Here is a 13554-nt window from a genome sequence, read left to right as displayed (position 1 = left end):
GAGAAAAGTGTCAACGAAATGAATTAATGTAAATATGAGAAAAAAAAAACATTTATAAAAAATGCATTTGGGCTGTAAAGAGATTATTAAGTACAAAATAATTAAATTAAAATGAAAATACATCTATTTCCAGGGACTTTAATTGATGAGCGAGCCCTAACGGCAGGTGACCAGACTGGTTATGCAATAGACTAGTTGTTGCTACATTGGAGATACTGTGTATTGCATAGATAAGACTGATCTTTGATTTATTACCCAAAAGAAGAGAAAAGGGTTCAATCTGAGCACCTGAGACTTAATAAGTGGTTCCTGCACTGCCACATCTAAACATGCAGTTTGCCTTAGGTATGGGGTCCTGTTGGTTAAGAACATGGACATGTGCTCTGAAGGTTTATGGCTCAAATCTCAGCGAACCTCTCAAATATCCCTCTGTAAACTAACAGCCCCGTTTCAGTTACATGAACTCATAACAGTGAACGATAATAAAGCATTTGGGCAATAATGTTAATGAAAGGAAGATGGTCACGGCAGAACATGGCACATATTTCTGCGATAATTCCTAGTTTAAGTGCAAATATATTTTCAAACAAAAGGAGCGCGGAGCTCGCATACGCTTTGTAACCGTGTCGTTCTGTCGACGCGTCACCGGCAGCCCGCACGCGCTCCAGACTGGACCAATTAGAATCAGAACAATTGCATGACATAATCAGAAAGGAGTAGGCGGGGCAAACCCGTCGCACTCTATTGGAGGACACTTTGGGTCACATGACAGCTGACGTCACCGTTTAAATGGCTTCCTACATGCCACTGAAATAACCCAGAGCGGCGCTGAAGTAATCAACATATTTCGTCCTGATTACATTGGGAGTCCAGTGAAGACAGGTATATCTTGAACTTTACTGCGTCACGCAATGTTGCATTTCTGCGCACAGATGTGTGTCCTTCCAGACTACACAGCGGGACGGCTGAGCCTGGTGTGCATATATTATGATTCCCGGTGTTTCTGGTATCTCGTGACTGACTCTGGGTTTACATTTTCATTTAAACACAACTAATGGATTTCTAGATCTGTGCGGCTCAAAAACCATGATCAAGAGTAACTACCCGGCCGGGAAAGTGACTTTGAATGAAAAGTTTGTAACTAGCTCCGAGCTGCCTAACTAATCGTACATGAGAGCTTGCTGCACCCTAATTTCTTGTCAGGTGTGTGGTAAAAAGTAACAGCGATGATACAAAATTTACTTCAGATGAAATAACCAAATGACACCTACTTAACGGTCATAAAAAGGAAAGTTTCACTCGATAGCTGTAGAGCTCATATTTTAATTCACGTTCATTAATTTACCAGATGAGTTGGTGTATATTTAAAATTGAGAAATGTTTGTTACAAGCACGATCAATTTGGCTTCAGGTGACCGGACTTAACGGTGAGGAAGTTTGCGGAAGTGCTCGAGCTGGGACCGGAAGTGTGTTTAACTTCAAAGCTACCATCTACTCCACAGTCAGAATTGCCAGCCGGGCTAGTACAGTTAAGACATCCCTCAAGTTATTCACAGCTAGGCTCTAATAAATTACCTCGTAATACTTTTTCTTAACTTTTAGTGACAACAAAATGAGCACTAAACTGAAATGAGTGGAAATAAAGTTCCTAGTGTTGAAGAACTTCCTGTACTGATTCTTGACTTCTTCCTCCCGTAAATGTGAAGTGTTTCTCATCTTGTTATCGTTCCGCAGCCCCAGGGACAAGCTGTAAATGCTCTGGGAGTGGCTGGAATTAAGGTGGTTTCACACTCTTACTCCGTTTTGATGCAGTTTACTGACATCTGTCGACTTGGTGATTAAAGGTAGCTTTCGCTCTCGTAACGAAAGGAATTTTACGAGGCCGCGCTCTACAAAACCAGTAAATCTTCTCCCCGATACCTACAAGAGCCTCTCGCTCGCTATGCCCCGACCAGACTGCTATGCTCTTCCATCTCTGCCTGCTTGGTCCCACACACAAGATGTCCAAAATCAAAAACCCAGAGGTTTTCAGTTTTGGTTCTGATGTGGTTGATTTGCTCTCCCGCTATCCTTCAGGACTGCTGAATCCCTCACCATATTCAAGAAGGGTCTCAAACTTCACTTTTCTTGGGCTCACTCCTTTCCTGATGTCCTATCTGTTCTACAAACTTTCATTGCATTATGTGTTTAAAAAAATTTTTTGCCCCATCGATCCCATATACAGTTATCCACGCAACGTATGCTGGCAAAACTGTGGTTTTGGACAAGGTGACTATTGCTTGAGAATTGCGTGTCTCTCCGTATCTCTCCTTCCGTTGGTGAAACTTTTGTTTGCTCTGCGTTGCTTGGAGAAAAGCATCTGCTAAATGAATAAATGTAAGTAAGTGAAGAATAACCATTTAAACCATTTTAAAGTCTAAACTTCCTTTTCGATTTATTTTAATCTTTGACAAATTACACTGAGTGTGCAGAACGTGAGGAGACAGTGTAGGATGTAACACGCAGTGAAGTGTGGCTTTGTGTCCCAACCGTTTACTAATAAATAAATAGCTCAAAGTGTGAGTTATAGGCTCAGTAGAATATTTTCTTGTGCGTTTTGTCTTGATTTGCTAGAAATTCTGAAGGTCACCGTGAAGTTTTTTTTGTGCGAACGGTACTCTTTAGGAATTCTAACTTAAAACCAAACTTTGAGTGAAACATTATTCAGGTATCCAACAATGTTGAGACATGTAACTGTTCTGTACATATCAGGTGAATATTGAGGCTGTCCAGTGCAGCAATATTTTTTTACGTAAACATGGTGTCTTGAATTGATTTTCTTTTAGAAATGGGGGTTGGCAGTAATACTGAGTAAAACTCTTGAAGGAGTGAAACCATGTTAATATGTAACTGTAGCCCTGTCAATAATTTTCCAGGTCAGTTTTTTATTACACCTGAAGATTAAAGATCAGAACATGCATGAATTTTCCATTTCTTCACATATCCTGTATCAGAAAAGATCATGAAACCAGGTAACTATATTTCACATTTTCAGGTATATTTAGGAAACTCCCTTTTGCTCGATATCTGACAATATAATTGATATGCATTAATTTTTGATGAGGACTTCGTATTGTCATTGCAGAGTATTTAATAGAATTAAATGAAATGTAGCTCAAATCACAATGTGAAGAAATGAGTAGTTTTACTTTTCCTTGAGAAGTGGAAGAGTAATTACTAATAGTGACAGTGACTTGCGCAAGAGAATACAAGTGACTCATATTTACAACGAATGATATCAGAAACTAAGGGTTCAACGTGAAGGAAATTCCATTTCTGGGAATTGAGAGGTTTTCCGGATTCTGCTCGCTTGTGTGTCTTGTGTATGTTCTCGCGCTCGTAATGCATGTTGTAAGACCTGGGGAAAAATTGTTTTTCAGATACTTTACAGTATTGGCACCATCATTTTTCAGGCTCTTCTTATACAGCTTTCCTGTCGTTCCAAGCGCTTTAACTAACCCGACTCGGGCGATCTTGTCACCACCATCTACTCTCACCCCTCCGACGAAGAAGCTCGACTCTGACCTTTGGCCTTTCCTCCTAGACTGCAGCGGCATGTCGCCAAAGATCACGCTGGAGCTGCTCCGGCAGCTGAGGCAGGCCATGAAGAGCAGCAAGTACGTGAGCGAGCCCATCCAGGCGTACATCATACCGTCGGGGGACGCGCACCAGGTGAATGGCAGTGCAACATTTGAAAACTGGAATTTGAAACTGCTGCGGTGCTCCACTGGTACAATAATAGTGAAGTGTATCTAGTAGCCAGTATACATCATCTCTGCCTCTCCCTGTAGTGTTTTAAAAATGAAATGGAAAACCCCACTTTGTCATTTTATTACATTTATTCACCAAGCTGGTGCTTTTCTTCAAAGCAACTTAAAATACTAATCTACCTGCTGTTATACATATTTATACAGCTGGGTAATTTTTACTGGAGCAATTTTGGGTAAGTACCTTGCTCAAGAGTACTACTTCTGGAGGTAGGATTTGGACCTGTAATCCCTTTGCCCAAAGGCAGCTGTTCTAACCACTAGGCTATCTGCTGTCCTGCTGTAAGTGTCTTCGTTGTGGGGGGTGTGATTCATGCTCAGAGAAATCGAGAGCTCTGCTGGTTGGGGATCTTCCTTGCTTTTTTCGAGTTGAATTTACCCCCTGAATTCCGTTTTGCAATGGCAACTGAGGAACTGTGTTGGGGAGATTCGCGAGGGGGCTATTTACTCACTGCTCTGGTTTCCAATCATTCTCGTTTTCTGGTTTCTCAGAGTGAGTACATCGCACCCTGCGACTGCAGACGGGAATTCATCTCTGGATTCAATGGCTCAGCAGGTATGGTGCAGTACCCTGGGAGGTGTTTATTGGTGTGTGTATTTCAATGTACCACAGGTGCACTTTGACACCACTGCAAAAGTTCACCTGTGACAGTGCAAAGTTAAAATACTTATTTTTACAGCGTGAACAGGTAAGTAATTAATTGTTCATGTCATTGGAAGGGCCTGCAGGTATCTCAGACAATACAGGGCATGAACCTGTAACCTTAAGGTGCTGTCTGCAGTATCCTTCTGTAATGTATTGATTTACTGCTGTAAATTACCCAGCTGCGAAAATGAGACAAGTGTCATCTGCTTGGCTTCCTTCATCCGTCATCTGCAGCTGATCTTAGAGCTTGGCCAGCGTGACTGTACCCAGCTGCGCGCGCTGGTTAAGGGTGAATGCAGACACACACAAGTGCTTGTATGACATCTGTTTGGTACATAATTATTGTGACAAATGAAGACACTGCTGTTTTAGATGTATGAAATAAAAAAAAAAAATAATAAATAATCCGGTCAGTTATCATGTGCAGTCAATGTATTAACTATGCAAATGTGTCCTATTAAAAAAAAAATATATATATATATATATATAGTGTAACTGGATTTTTTTCCCCTAGGCTGGAGATGGATTAGGTTACAGAACTTTCAGTGAAAAGAGAGCACTTATGAAACTGGACTCCAAGGGCCTGTTCCAACAGCCTGGCACTTCCTGAAACGGCACATAGGGCACTGAAGGACATGCCTTTTAAACTGCACGTGAACTTAAATGTGAACGTCATACGTCGGTCGTTGCATTCTGTAGATCTTCAGCTCCGGATGGGTTGAGTTTGCATCCTCATTTTTGTACAAACTCATCAGCATGTGCGTTACGAGTGAAAGGGCCAGTGTGGTTACAAAACTGTCCTTTCATAGTGACTCCTCAGTTTCTTTGTAGAATTTGGTTTTATGTCCAATGATACACAAAACAAGGTTTTTTAAAAAAAAAAAAAAAGTTTTATCAAGGCAATAATCTCTTCTATACTTTCAAGTCAGCATTGAAGCCACTGCACACAGTTTTATGCTCAGTGTTTGTGGTCCATATGATGCTGATGCTGGCGAGATGCACATTTTGACGCATCCCTTTTCTAGGCACCGCTATTGTGACAGAACAGCACGCAGCCATGTGGACAGATGGACGGTACTTCCTTCAGGCAAGCCAGCAGATGGACAGCAACTGGACCCTCATGAAGATGGGTAACTAGCACAGTGTTGTAAAATACATTGTCACATGGGCTAATAATAGTAATACAGTAAAAATAGTAATTTTTGAAGCCCTGGGGTTGAATGTGCATTTAGCTATTTAGTTATAATAGTAAATGGTATAAAATGGTTTAAAGCTGCAGTGTTTTGGATTGTTGCTGTGGGTAAAATCTCTATGTGGAATTTCTCAGGTCATAACAAGCTGTTTTTTGGCCTGATTTAGCTTGGTGTCTTTGTGAGTCCATGTGCAATCTGTTCTGCAGGCTTGAAGGAGACCCTGACTCAGGAGGACTGGCTGATTAGTGTTCTGCCGGAGAACTCCAGAGTGGGAGTTGACCCCTGGATCATTGCGGCAGGTCAGCTCTGTGACTCCGTGTGCGGTTGGTGTCTTTTGCACTCATTTACTGGTGTTCTCTAGGGGGATAGTCCTGCTGTTGCCAAGGTGTTTTTCAGAAGGTCCAATTTCATTTTAGACCAGTGGAAAAGCATGGCCAAAGCCCTGAGTGGTGCGGGACACTCTCTCGTTGCTGTGCAAGAGAACCTCATTGATGCCATTTGGGTGGATCGTCCAGCGAGGCCTAGTACGCAGCTCATCGCTCTCGGCTTGAAATACACCGGTAAGTGTTTTAATAGTAGCATTATTATATGGGCGGTGCAGTAGCGCTGCAGCTGTGGGCGTGGATTCGATCCCCGCCGTGTGGAGTTTGCAGATTCTCCCCGTGTCTGTATAGATTTTCTCTAGGTGCTCTGGTTTCCTCCCACAGTCCAAAGACATGCTCCTCAGGTAGATTGTACAAGTGACACAGCAAGTGTGTTACACTGATGTATGGATGAGTAACTCATTGTAAGTGGTGGGATATAGCAGTGTAAGTCACCTTGGGTGAGGAAGGTGTGGAATGAAAACACTAAACAGTGTTCACTGGAAGTCGCTTTGGAGAAAAGTATCTGCAAAATAAAGTAATGTAAATGTAATTATATTGATATTAAAATTACTTATGTTGATAAATATAAAAATTAATTCCTTATATTGTTTGAACATTAATTCCTGGAATTATGTTGCAGGCTTGACCTGGCAGGAGAAGGTTGTAGCCTTAAGATCAAAGATGTCCGAGCGAAAAATATCCTGGTTTGTTGTGACGGCGCTGGACGAAATTGCCTGTATGTACGATCCTTGCTTTTCACCTCTTAAGGAAATGCAAGATTGAGGTCTTTTTAAGGACTGCACACTTGATTCACCGTTTTTAACTCACGTTTTTTACTCAGGGCTTTTCAACCTCCGAGGTTCAGACATAGAATACAACCCTGTGTTTTTCGCCTACGCCATTGTTGGGATGAGAACAATAAGGTAAAAGTGACAAAAGATGTAGTCCTTCTCATGGAACACTGTGTTTTCTGTGGGACGCTGATCTGATATTAGTTATGGCATCGCTTTCTGTAAGGGCTTGTTTATTTGGGGCTCCTCATTTATTTCAATGTACACGTGGTATATTTTATGTTACTAACTGGCATAAAACTGGTTTTGAAATGACCAACGTGATTATGCGAGGGTGACTGCCAATCATCCAATCACAGTTTAGATAATGTAATCCCTGTGTTCCCATTGGTCAGGCTCTTCATAGATGAAAAGCGCATGGTCAACGCGGATGTACGGGAGCACCTGCAGCTGGACACACCCAGCTCTTCGGAGCTGAGCATCCAGCTGGCCCCATACGAGAGCGTGCACAGCGAGCTGTGTGCTATCTGCGCCGGCCTCGGGCCCAGAGAGAAAGTGTGGATCAGCGACAAGGCTAGCTGCGCCCTCACCGAGGCCATCCCCAAGGTGCGCTCTGCTGCGGCTTGTACCCCACTGCCGCTTTCCACTTGGGGGTCTTTCGTACGTATTCTTTTACAGAGCAACACTGACCAAAGAAAAAAGCACAGAATCTCCATATACTGTACGTGTTAAATTGAAAATTAGGAGGTAGGTAGGTAATTTTATCGAGTTCTCTCATTGTAACTTAATGGAGATATATGTTTCACACAGTCAAAATGTCAGTGGCCAATCTGTACAGTCCTTTAGGGCAGCTGATAGTGTTGCGGTAAGAGCTGCTGCCTTTGAATCCAAAGGTTTCCGGTTCGGATCTCACCTGCTGCTGTAATAGCCTTGAGCAAGGTACTTACCCTAAATTGCTCCAGTAAAATTGCCCAGCTGTATAAATGGGTAAATACCTTAACGTTGCAAGTTGCTTTGGAGAAAAACATCAGCTAAATGAATGAGTCACTAACTCCTAGAATCAAAGAAATTCTCAAATTTTTGGTTTTAAATATAATTATAAACTGAAATATTTTTATGTCACTTGTAGGTCCATAGGTCTCTTATTCCTTATACTCCTCTTTGCCTCTCCAAAGCTGTAAAGAACCCCACAGAGATCCAAGGAATGAAGATGGCGCACGTAAGTTATGACATGAACTGTGCCAAAGGGAGGGGAGGAAAGAATTGTTTTTCATTGAGTAAGTATATTTTTTTGAACAGATCAAAGATGCGGTGGCACTATGTGAGCTGTTTGCCTGGCTTGAGAAGGAGGTACGTCTTCTGCTTGTTTTATTTGCATCACAAAGGCTGTGAAACATAATTGCTCTATAGATTTTTGGATACAGAGGTATGATCCCTGCCATACCTCTCCAGATTCCCAAAGGCACAGTGACGGAAATATCTGCGGCTGACAAAGCTGAGGAATTTCGCAGGTAGGTTCCCTCGAGTCTGATTTCCTCCAGATCGAGAAGCCTCTTTATACTACGTACCTTACATGCTTATATAAGGACAGCTGGTAGCGTAGTGGTTAGAGCTGCTGTCTTTGGACTCAATGGTCACAGATTCAAATGTCACCTCTAGCTGTAGTACCTGTGAGCAAGGTACTTGCCTTAAATTCTTTCAGAAACATTACCCAGCGTATATATGGGTAAATAATTGTATGTGGCTTAACATTGTAAGCTGCCTTGGAGAAAAGTGTCAGCAAAATATGTAAATGTAATATGTTTTGATACTATATGAATAATGAGTACAGAAATTGTTCAGCCATTTCATTTACTGCCTATCAGGATTTATTTGTACTCTATTGCCACCAAGTGGATATTTTTCAAGACATGCCCAATAGTTGTTAAAGTCCATTATTACTCTTAACCATTGTTTATCTGATTCTTTTCTTCAGACTGATTTATACTGTAAGGTTTGTATGCGAAGCCACATAATTAGTAATTTATTGACCCTTTTATACAGCTGGGTAATTTGTGCTGTGAGTAGTTTAGTGATTAGCTGAGTGGGTGGCCTCAGTAAGGGTGCAGCTCGCCTTGTTGCTCATCCGTATCTTTCCTTTGGACTCAGTTACAGGTTTGAATCCCACTTCCTGCTGTCGTACCATTGAGCAAGGCGCTTACACTGTACTGATACAGTAAAAACTTCAAAACTGTATAAATGGCTTATTAATTGCTGGTAGTTTAACATTGGCTTTGGAAGAAAAGTTGCTTTGGAGAAAAGCATTATCTAAATGAGTAAATGTAAACAGTACTACATCGAGGGCTGGATTTCAGCCTGGGACCTTCCGATGGACGGCGACAGCTTCAACAGCTCCCTTTTGGTAGCATTTGTACACACACAGCAGATCTCTGGACATACTGTACATGTGTTCCTATTGTTGTTGTTTGTTGTAATTGCTGCTGTTATTCCGTAGTCAACAGCTGGACTTTGTTGGCCTGAGTTTTCCAACCATTTCCAGCGTGGGACCAAATGGAGCGATAATACACTACCGGTCAGTATATGACTTTACTCTTGCTGAGGGCCATCGGTATTAGACACAAGATGGATTTTTTTTTTTTTTTTTTTCTTGTTTTGGTGCATTTATTCTAAATATCTTGCTCTTTGTTGATCAGTCCTCTCCCAGAAACCAACAGAACCCTGACACTTAAGGAAATTTACCTTATTGATTCTGGAGCTCAGTACAGGTATATATGCTGCCATTTTTCACTTATAGCAGTTACAAATCATGGGGCTGAATTAATTCTATTTTTGAATGTGATTTCTTTGGAAATGATGAAAATTGTTTGTTTAATACAGTTTGTGGACCACAGTGTTTTCAGTCTGTACGTCCATCTGTGTGTAAAGGTAGAAATGGTTGTACTCTGTGGGAGCTGAAACTTTTAGGTAGATGTTTTTGATAGTCAACCACTGGATATTGTGCTGTGTGTGTGTGTTTATGTCTGAGTTTCGCAGAGAGTATTTGATGGTGACAGTCACAGGTTGGTCATGTTGGGTTTCCAGTCAATGAATGCCAGAAAGTCCAGTTAAAGGATACTGTTCTCCCCTCTTCCCAGGGATGGGACCACGGATGTGACCCGAACCGTGCACTTTGGAACTCCTTCAGCTTACGAGAAGGTACTCGGAACCACTTGCTAGACGTCGTTTAGCAGGGCGAAGCTACAGAGAGACCTGGTGGGGAAGCTGCAGGCCAGAACGGAGCGGCACCGTATGGCCCATCACGGTCACTTTTGTACAGCCTCTCAGGGCTTTGTTTTCCATTATTTTGGGTTTCTGACAGTAATGGAAATGCTGCAGAGTCAGAAATGTATACTTTACTTACGTTTCTGATTCGTCTTTCCCAGGAGTGCTTTACCTACGTGTTGAAGGGCCACATAGCAGTGAGTGCTGCCATATTCCCCAATGGAACCAAAGGTAGGGCTTGGATGATATCACACACCCTTAGAAGAAGCTCCTTGTCTGTTTTAACATCTAGGAGTAACAGTGTTATGTTGTACAAGGTCTAATTCACCAGTGTGTTCAGCTGGAGAACCGCAATGACACGTAACTGGGTCACCGCTCAATAATACGATGGCATGCTGAGGAAAGCATGTAGCAGAAACGCATCACCACCGGCTTCACCAGTAATATAATCACAGCTGTAGGAGCTGGAAATTGGGTTCCGAAATACAAGTGTGTCTGGACACTACGGTAAGTTGAAATGCCACCTGTCTTAACACTCCCTCTGCTGTGCTGTGTTCTGCCCTTGGTAGGCCACCTGCTGGACTCATTCGCTCGCTCTGCATTGTGGGATTGCGGCCTGGACTACCTTCATGGGACAGGACACGGGGTGGGGTGCTTTCTTAACGTACACGAAGGGCCGTGTGGAATTAGCTACAAAACGTTTGCAGACGAACCTCTGGAATCTGGAATGATACTCAGTGATGGTATGTAAATTTTTTGTATATTTACATCGACTGCACTTTATCCCCCCTCCTCTTATTAATCCCAAACTTGGCTATGCAGCAGAATAATTACAGTACGTTTAGTTGATTTGCATATGATTTTACTCAGACCGATTTGGAACGCTTACAGCGTTAAACATTTGCCTGGTTATGGATACGGTACTTGTTCAAATCCTGTGACCCCAGCACTCCTATTCCTGAGATGTGAGCCCAACACTTTTCATTGTTTAGCCGGTACTCTCTTCCTGTCAACACAACTGGTAGCATAGTGGTTAGAGCTGCTGCCTTTGGACCTAAAGGTCACAGGTTCGATTTTCCTCCCTCTGGCTGTACTACCCTTGATCAAGGTACTTACCCTAAATTGCTGTAGTAAAATTACCTGGCTATATAAATAATTGCTTTGGAGAAAAGTGTCAGATAAATGTAACAGCATGTCAAAGCACTGGAGCCGGTAGTTCAACATTTCAGTTTGAAGAGTTGAATAAATCTGAAGGGGCTCATTTTTAAGCTGAACGATTCAGAGATATTTTCTTTGGCCCATCCACAATATATGTTGACAACTTTTAAATATCTTTGTTAGAGCCAGGATATTACGAAGATGGGTCCTTTGGCATTCGCATTGAGAACGTTGTGCTGGTGGTACCTGCCAAACCCAAGGTAAATGACCGTTAGTTTTTACCATCACAAGTCCTTTAAAAAGAACTATTTCTGAGGTGCTTCAATTGGTCTGTCTCCTTTAGTACAACTACAGGAACAGAGGAAGTCTGACTTTTGAGCCAGTTACCCTGGTCCCCATTCAAGTGAAGATGATCAACACAGAGATGCTCACTCAAAAAGAGGCAAGAGCTGCTACACCAAACTGTAGTCTGCATTTCTTCAAAAAGCCCCTTGAATAATTTGCATGCTTTAGAGTAAATTATTCTTTTTAATGCACTTATTGTTAGATCTGTGTCCTGATTTGTTCCATATGTGACCCATGTTTTATTTTATTTGTTCTTTCTGCAGCGGGATTGGCTGAACGAGTACCACAGGCAGTGCAGAGATATAGTGGGGGCGGAACTGGAGCGTCAGGGGCGCAAAGAGGCCCTTGACTGGTTGATCAGAGAAACTCAGCCGATTGCTTGAGAAGATGGGTCAAGCGATTTGATGAGAATCCCATTTATTTAATTAACATGTTAAACAGAAGACTTTGACCAGCAGTAATTTTTTGCCCTTTTTTTTTTTCCCCCTCCCCTACATGAGGTTCTTAATCTTTCTGCAGTTCTCTGTTCTGTTTAATTTATGCTCATTTTGTAAAACCTACATGTTCTCAATGGTTTTTAGCAATGTGCTTCAATACAGTTCAGGTTTCAAAACAGTTGAATGTTTTTATTCTCATGCTGTGGGCCGAACTTCGTGAAACGGACACCTGCGAGGTGAGTCGTTCTGTCTCACGTACATCCGCAATCTGGAGGATGGTGTCCCAGCAAATTCTAAATCCTCCAGAAGAGAGTGACTCATCTATTAATAATCCTCCATGTTCTTCATCGGCTCATCTCCATTTCCACATCAGTCTAAATTAAATACTTGCTCTGATCTGGAGAGCTGAAGTGATTTACATTTATTCATTTAACAGATGCTTTTCTCCAAAGTGACGTACATCTCACAGAGAAATACAGTGATTTACTGGCACGTGTTAATGGGCATCCTTATGTTGAACTGTTCATATTTATTGTATACAAAGTTTTAGTTTTTTTTTTTTTAAAATTTTATTTTCAGACTGTAGTGAACTAATTGGAAGAGCTTCCAATATGTAGTTTCCCCAAGTTCCAGTTGTGGGCTCTATAGAAATGTAATAATCTATAATTACAAAGAGACATCCACATGTGAACATAGGTATATGTCAAAAATACTATTCTGCAGCTGCTGCGTTGAGCGTCATTTACTGCACAAAGATTTCATTCTTCTGTCATTTGTTACTAGAAGGAATCCTATTCAGCTGATGAGTAGAAATGGTTTGATGGGTATTTAAGCCTTAAGACTAACTAACTTGTTTGACTATTTGTAGATGTTTTTTTTTTCATGCTGTAAAAGAGGTGATCTTACAGTTGCATATAAAACATAGCTGGACTGAGGATCACCCCGTCGCTGGTGTCTCTCTGGGTTTCCAGGGGTGTGTGTGCTGCCTGCAGCCCGCTGTGGTCCCCCTGCAGGGTGGTTTTCTTGCCACTGTTATCCTCAGCATGTACAGGGTTATTGTATATGAAGAAGATGTGCGCACGGTCTGCCGCTCGCTGCTGGGGCCATGGGAGCAGGGAAAAAGGGCTGCGCAGTGAGGGGTTTTTCCTCGCTTCTCCAACGGTGCCCTCGTCCCCATGCTGATCACACCCCACCATGCTCTTGTACTCCCTGGCCCTTCTCCTTTTGCTTAGGGGCAGCAGTAGAGAGGATCCAAAAAGTGTTAGGGGAAACATACCACAAACAGGGGACCGCAGACTGAACCGTAGAGAAACTCACCACCTTCGCCTATGGCAGGAGATGCTGCAGAAAAGGCTGCTGAAGGTGAGGATGCACAGAGCCAGGGAGGTGATGGTGATGTTGAACACCTTGAATTCTGTGGGCAAAACACTATGGTTAAACAAAACCAGAGCTGCTTTCAAGAAGTAGTTTTTCCATTTAATAATTTTAATTTCCATTTACTAGTCTTTTAAATAAATGTATGAAACACATTAACCGAATTCAAGCAGCCAGC

The 13554-nt window shown here is 42.1% G+C and overlaps 1 protein-coding gene across 2 annotated transcripts; it reads left to right on the top strand.

Moving 5' to 3' along the window:
- Positions 1-780: 780 nt before the first annotated feature.
- xpnpep1 (X-prolyl aminopeptidase (aminopeptidase P) 1, soluble) lies at positions 781-12501 on the top strand. 2 transcript variants are annotated; one of them, XM_018726400.2, is made up of 20 exons: positions 781-882; positions 3584-3711; positions 4299-4362; positions 5478-5582; positions 5852-5944; positions 6062-6205; positions 6651-6746; positions 6852-6933; positions 7197-7407; positions 7931-8020; positions 8101-8151; positions 8254-8312; positions 9296-9373; positions 9495-9566; positions 9936-9996; positions 10224-10293; positions 10632-10805; positions 11404-11480; positions 11564-11662; positions 11829-12499. In XM_018726400.2, exons 2-20 carry the CDS (start codon positions 3595-3597, stop codon positions 11946-11948), a joined length of 1863 nt encoding a protein of 620 aa, XP_018581916.1. In that variant the 5' UTR covers positions 781-882; positions 3584-3594; the 3' UTR covers positions 11949-12499. The 2 variants fall into 2 exon arrangements, with proteins under 2 accessions (XP_018581916.1, XP_018581917.1); XM_018726401.2 differs by lacking the exons at positions 781-882; positions 3584-3711; positions 4299-4362 and adding an exon at positions 4969-5169 and having other exon boundaries at positions 11829-12501.
- Positions 12502-13554: the final 1053 nt, after the last annotated feature.

The sequence above is a fragment of the Scleropages formosus genome, chromosome 24 (genome assembly GCF_900964775.1).
Source record: "Scleropages formosus chromosome 24, fSclFor1.1, whole genome shotgun sequence".
Lineage (NCBI taxonomy): Eukaryota > Metazoa > Chordata > Actinopteri > Osteoglossiformes > Osteoglossidae > Scleropages > Scleropages formosus.
This window is presented reverse-complemented; position numbering and strand designations above follow the sequence as displayed.

Coding starts and splice junctions, on each gene's coding strand:
- xpnpep1 (XM_018726400.2), top strand. CDS start 3,595: ATGTCGCCAAAGATCACGCTGGAGCTGCTCCGGCAGCTGAGGCAGGCC. Junction 5,583..5,851: donor CTGGACCCTCATGAAGATGG/GTAACTAGCACA, acceptor TCTGTTCTGCAG/GCTTGAAGGAGACCCTGACT. Junction 5,945..6,061: donor CCCCTGGATCATTGCGGCAG/GTCAGCTCTGTG, acceptor ATTTCATTTTAG/ACCAGTGGAAAAGCATGGCC.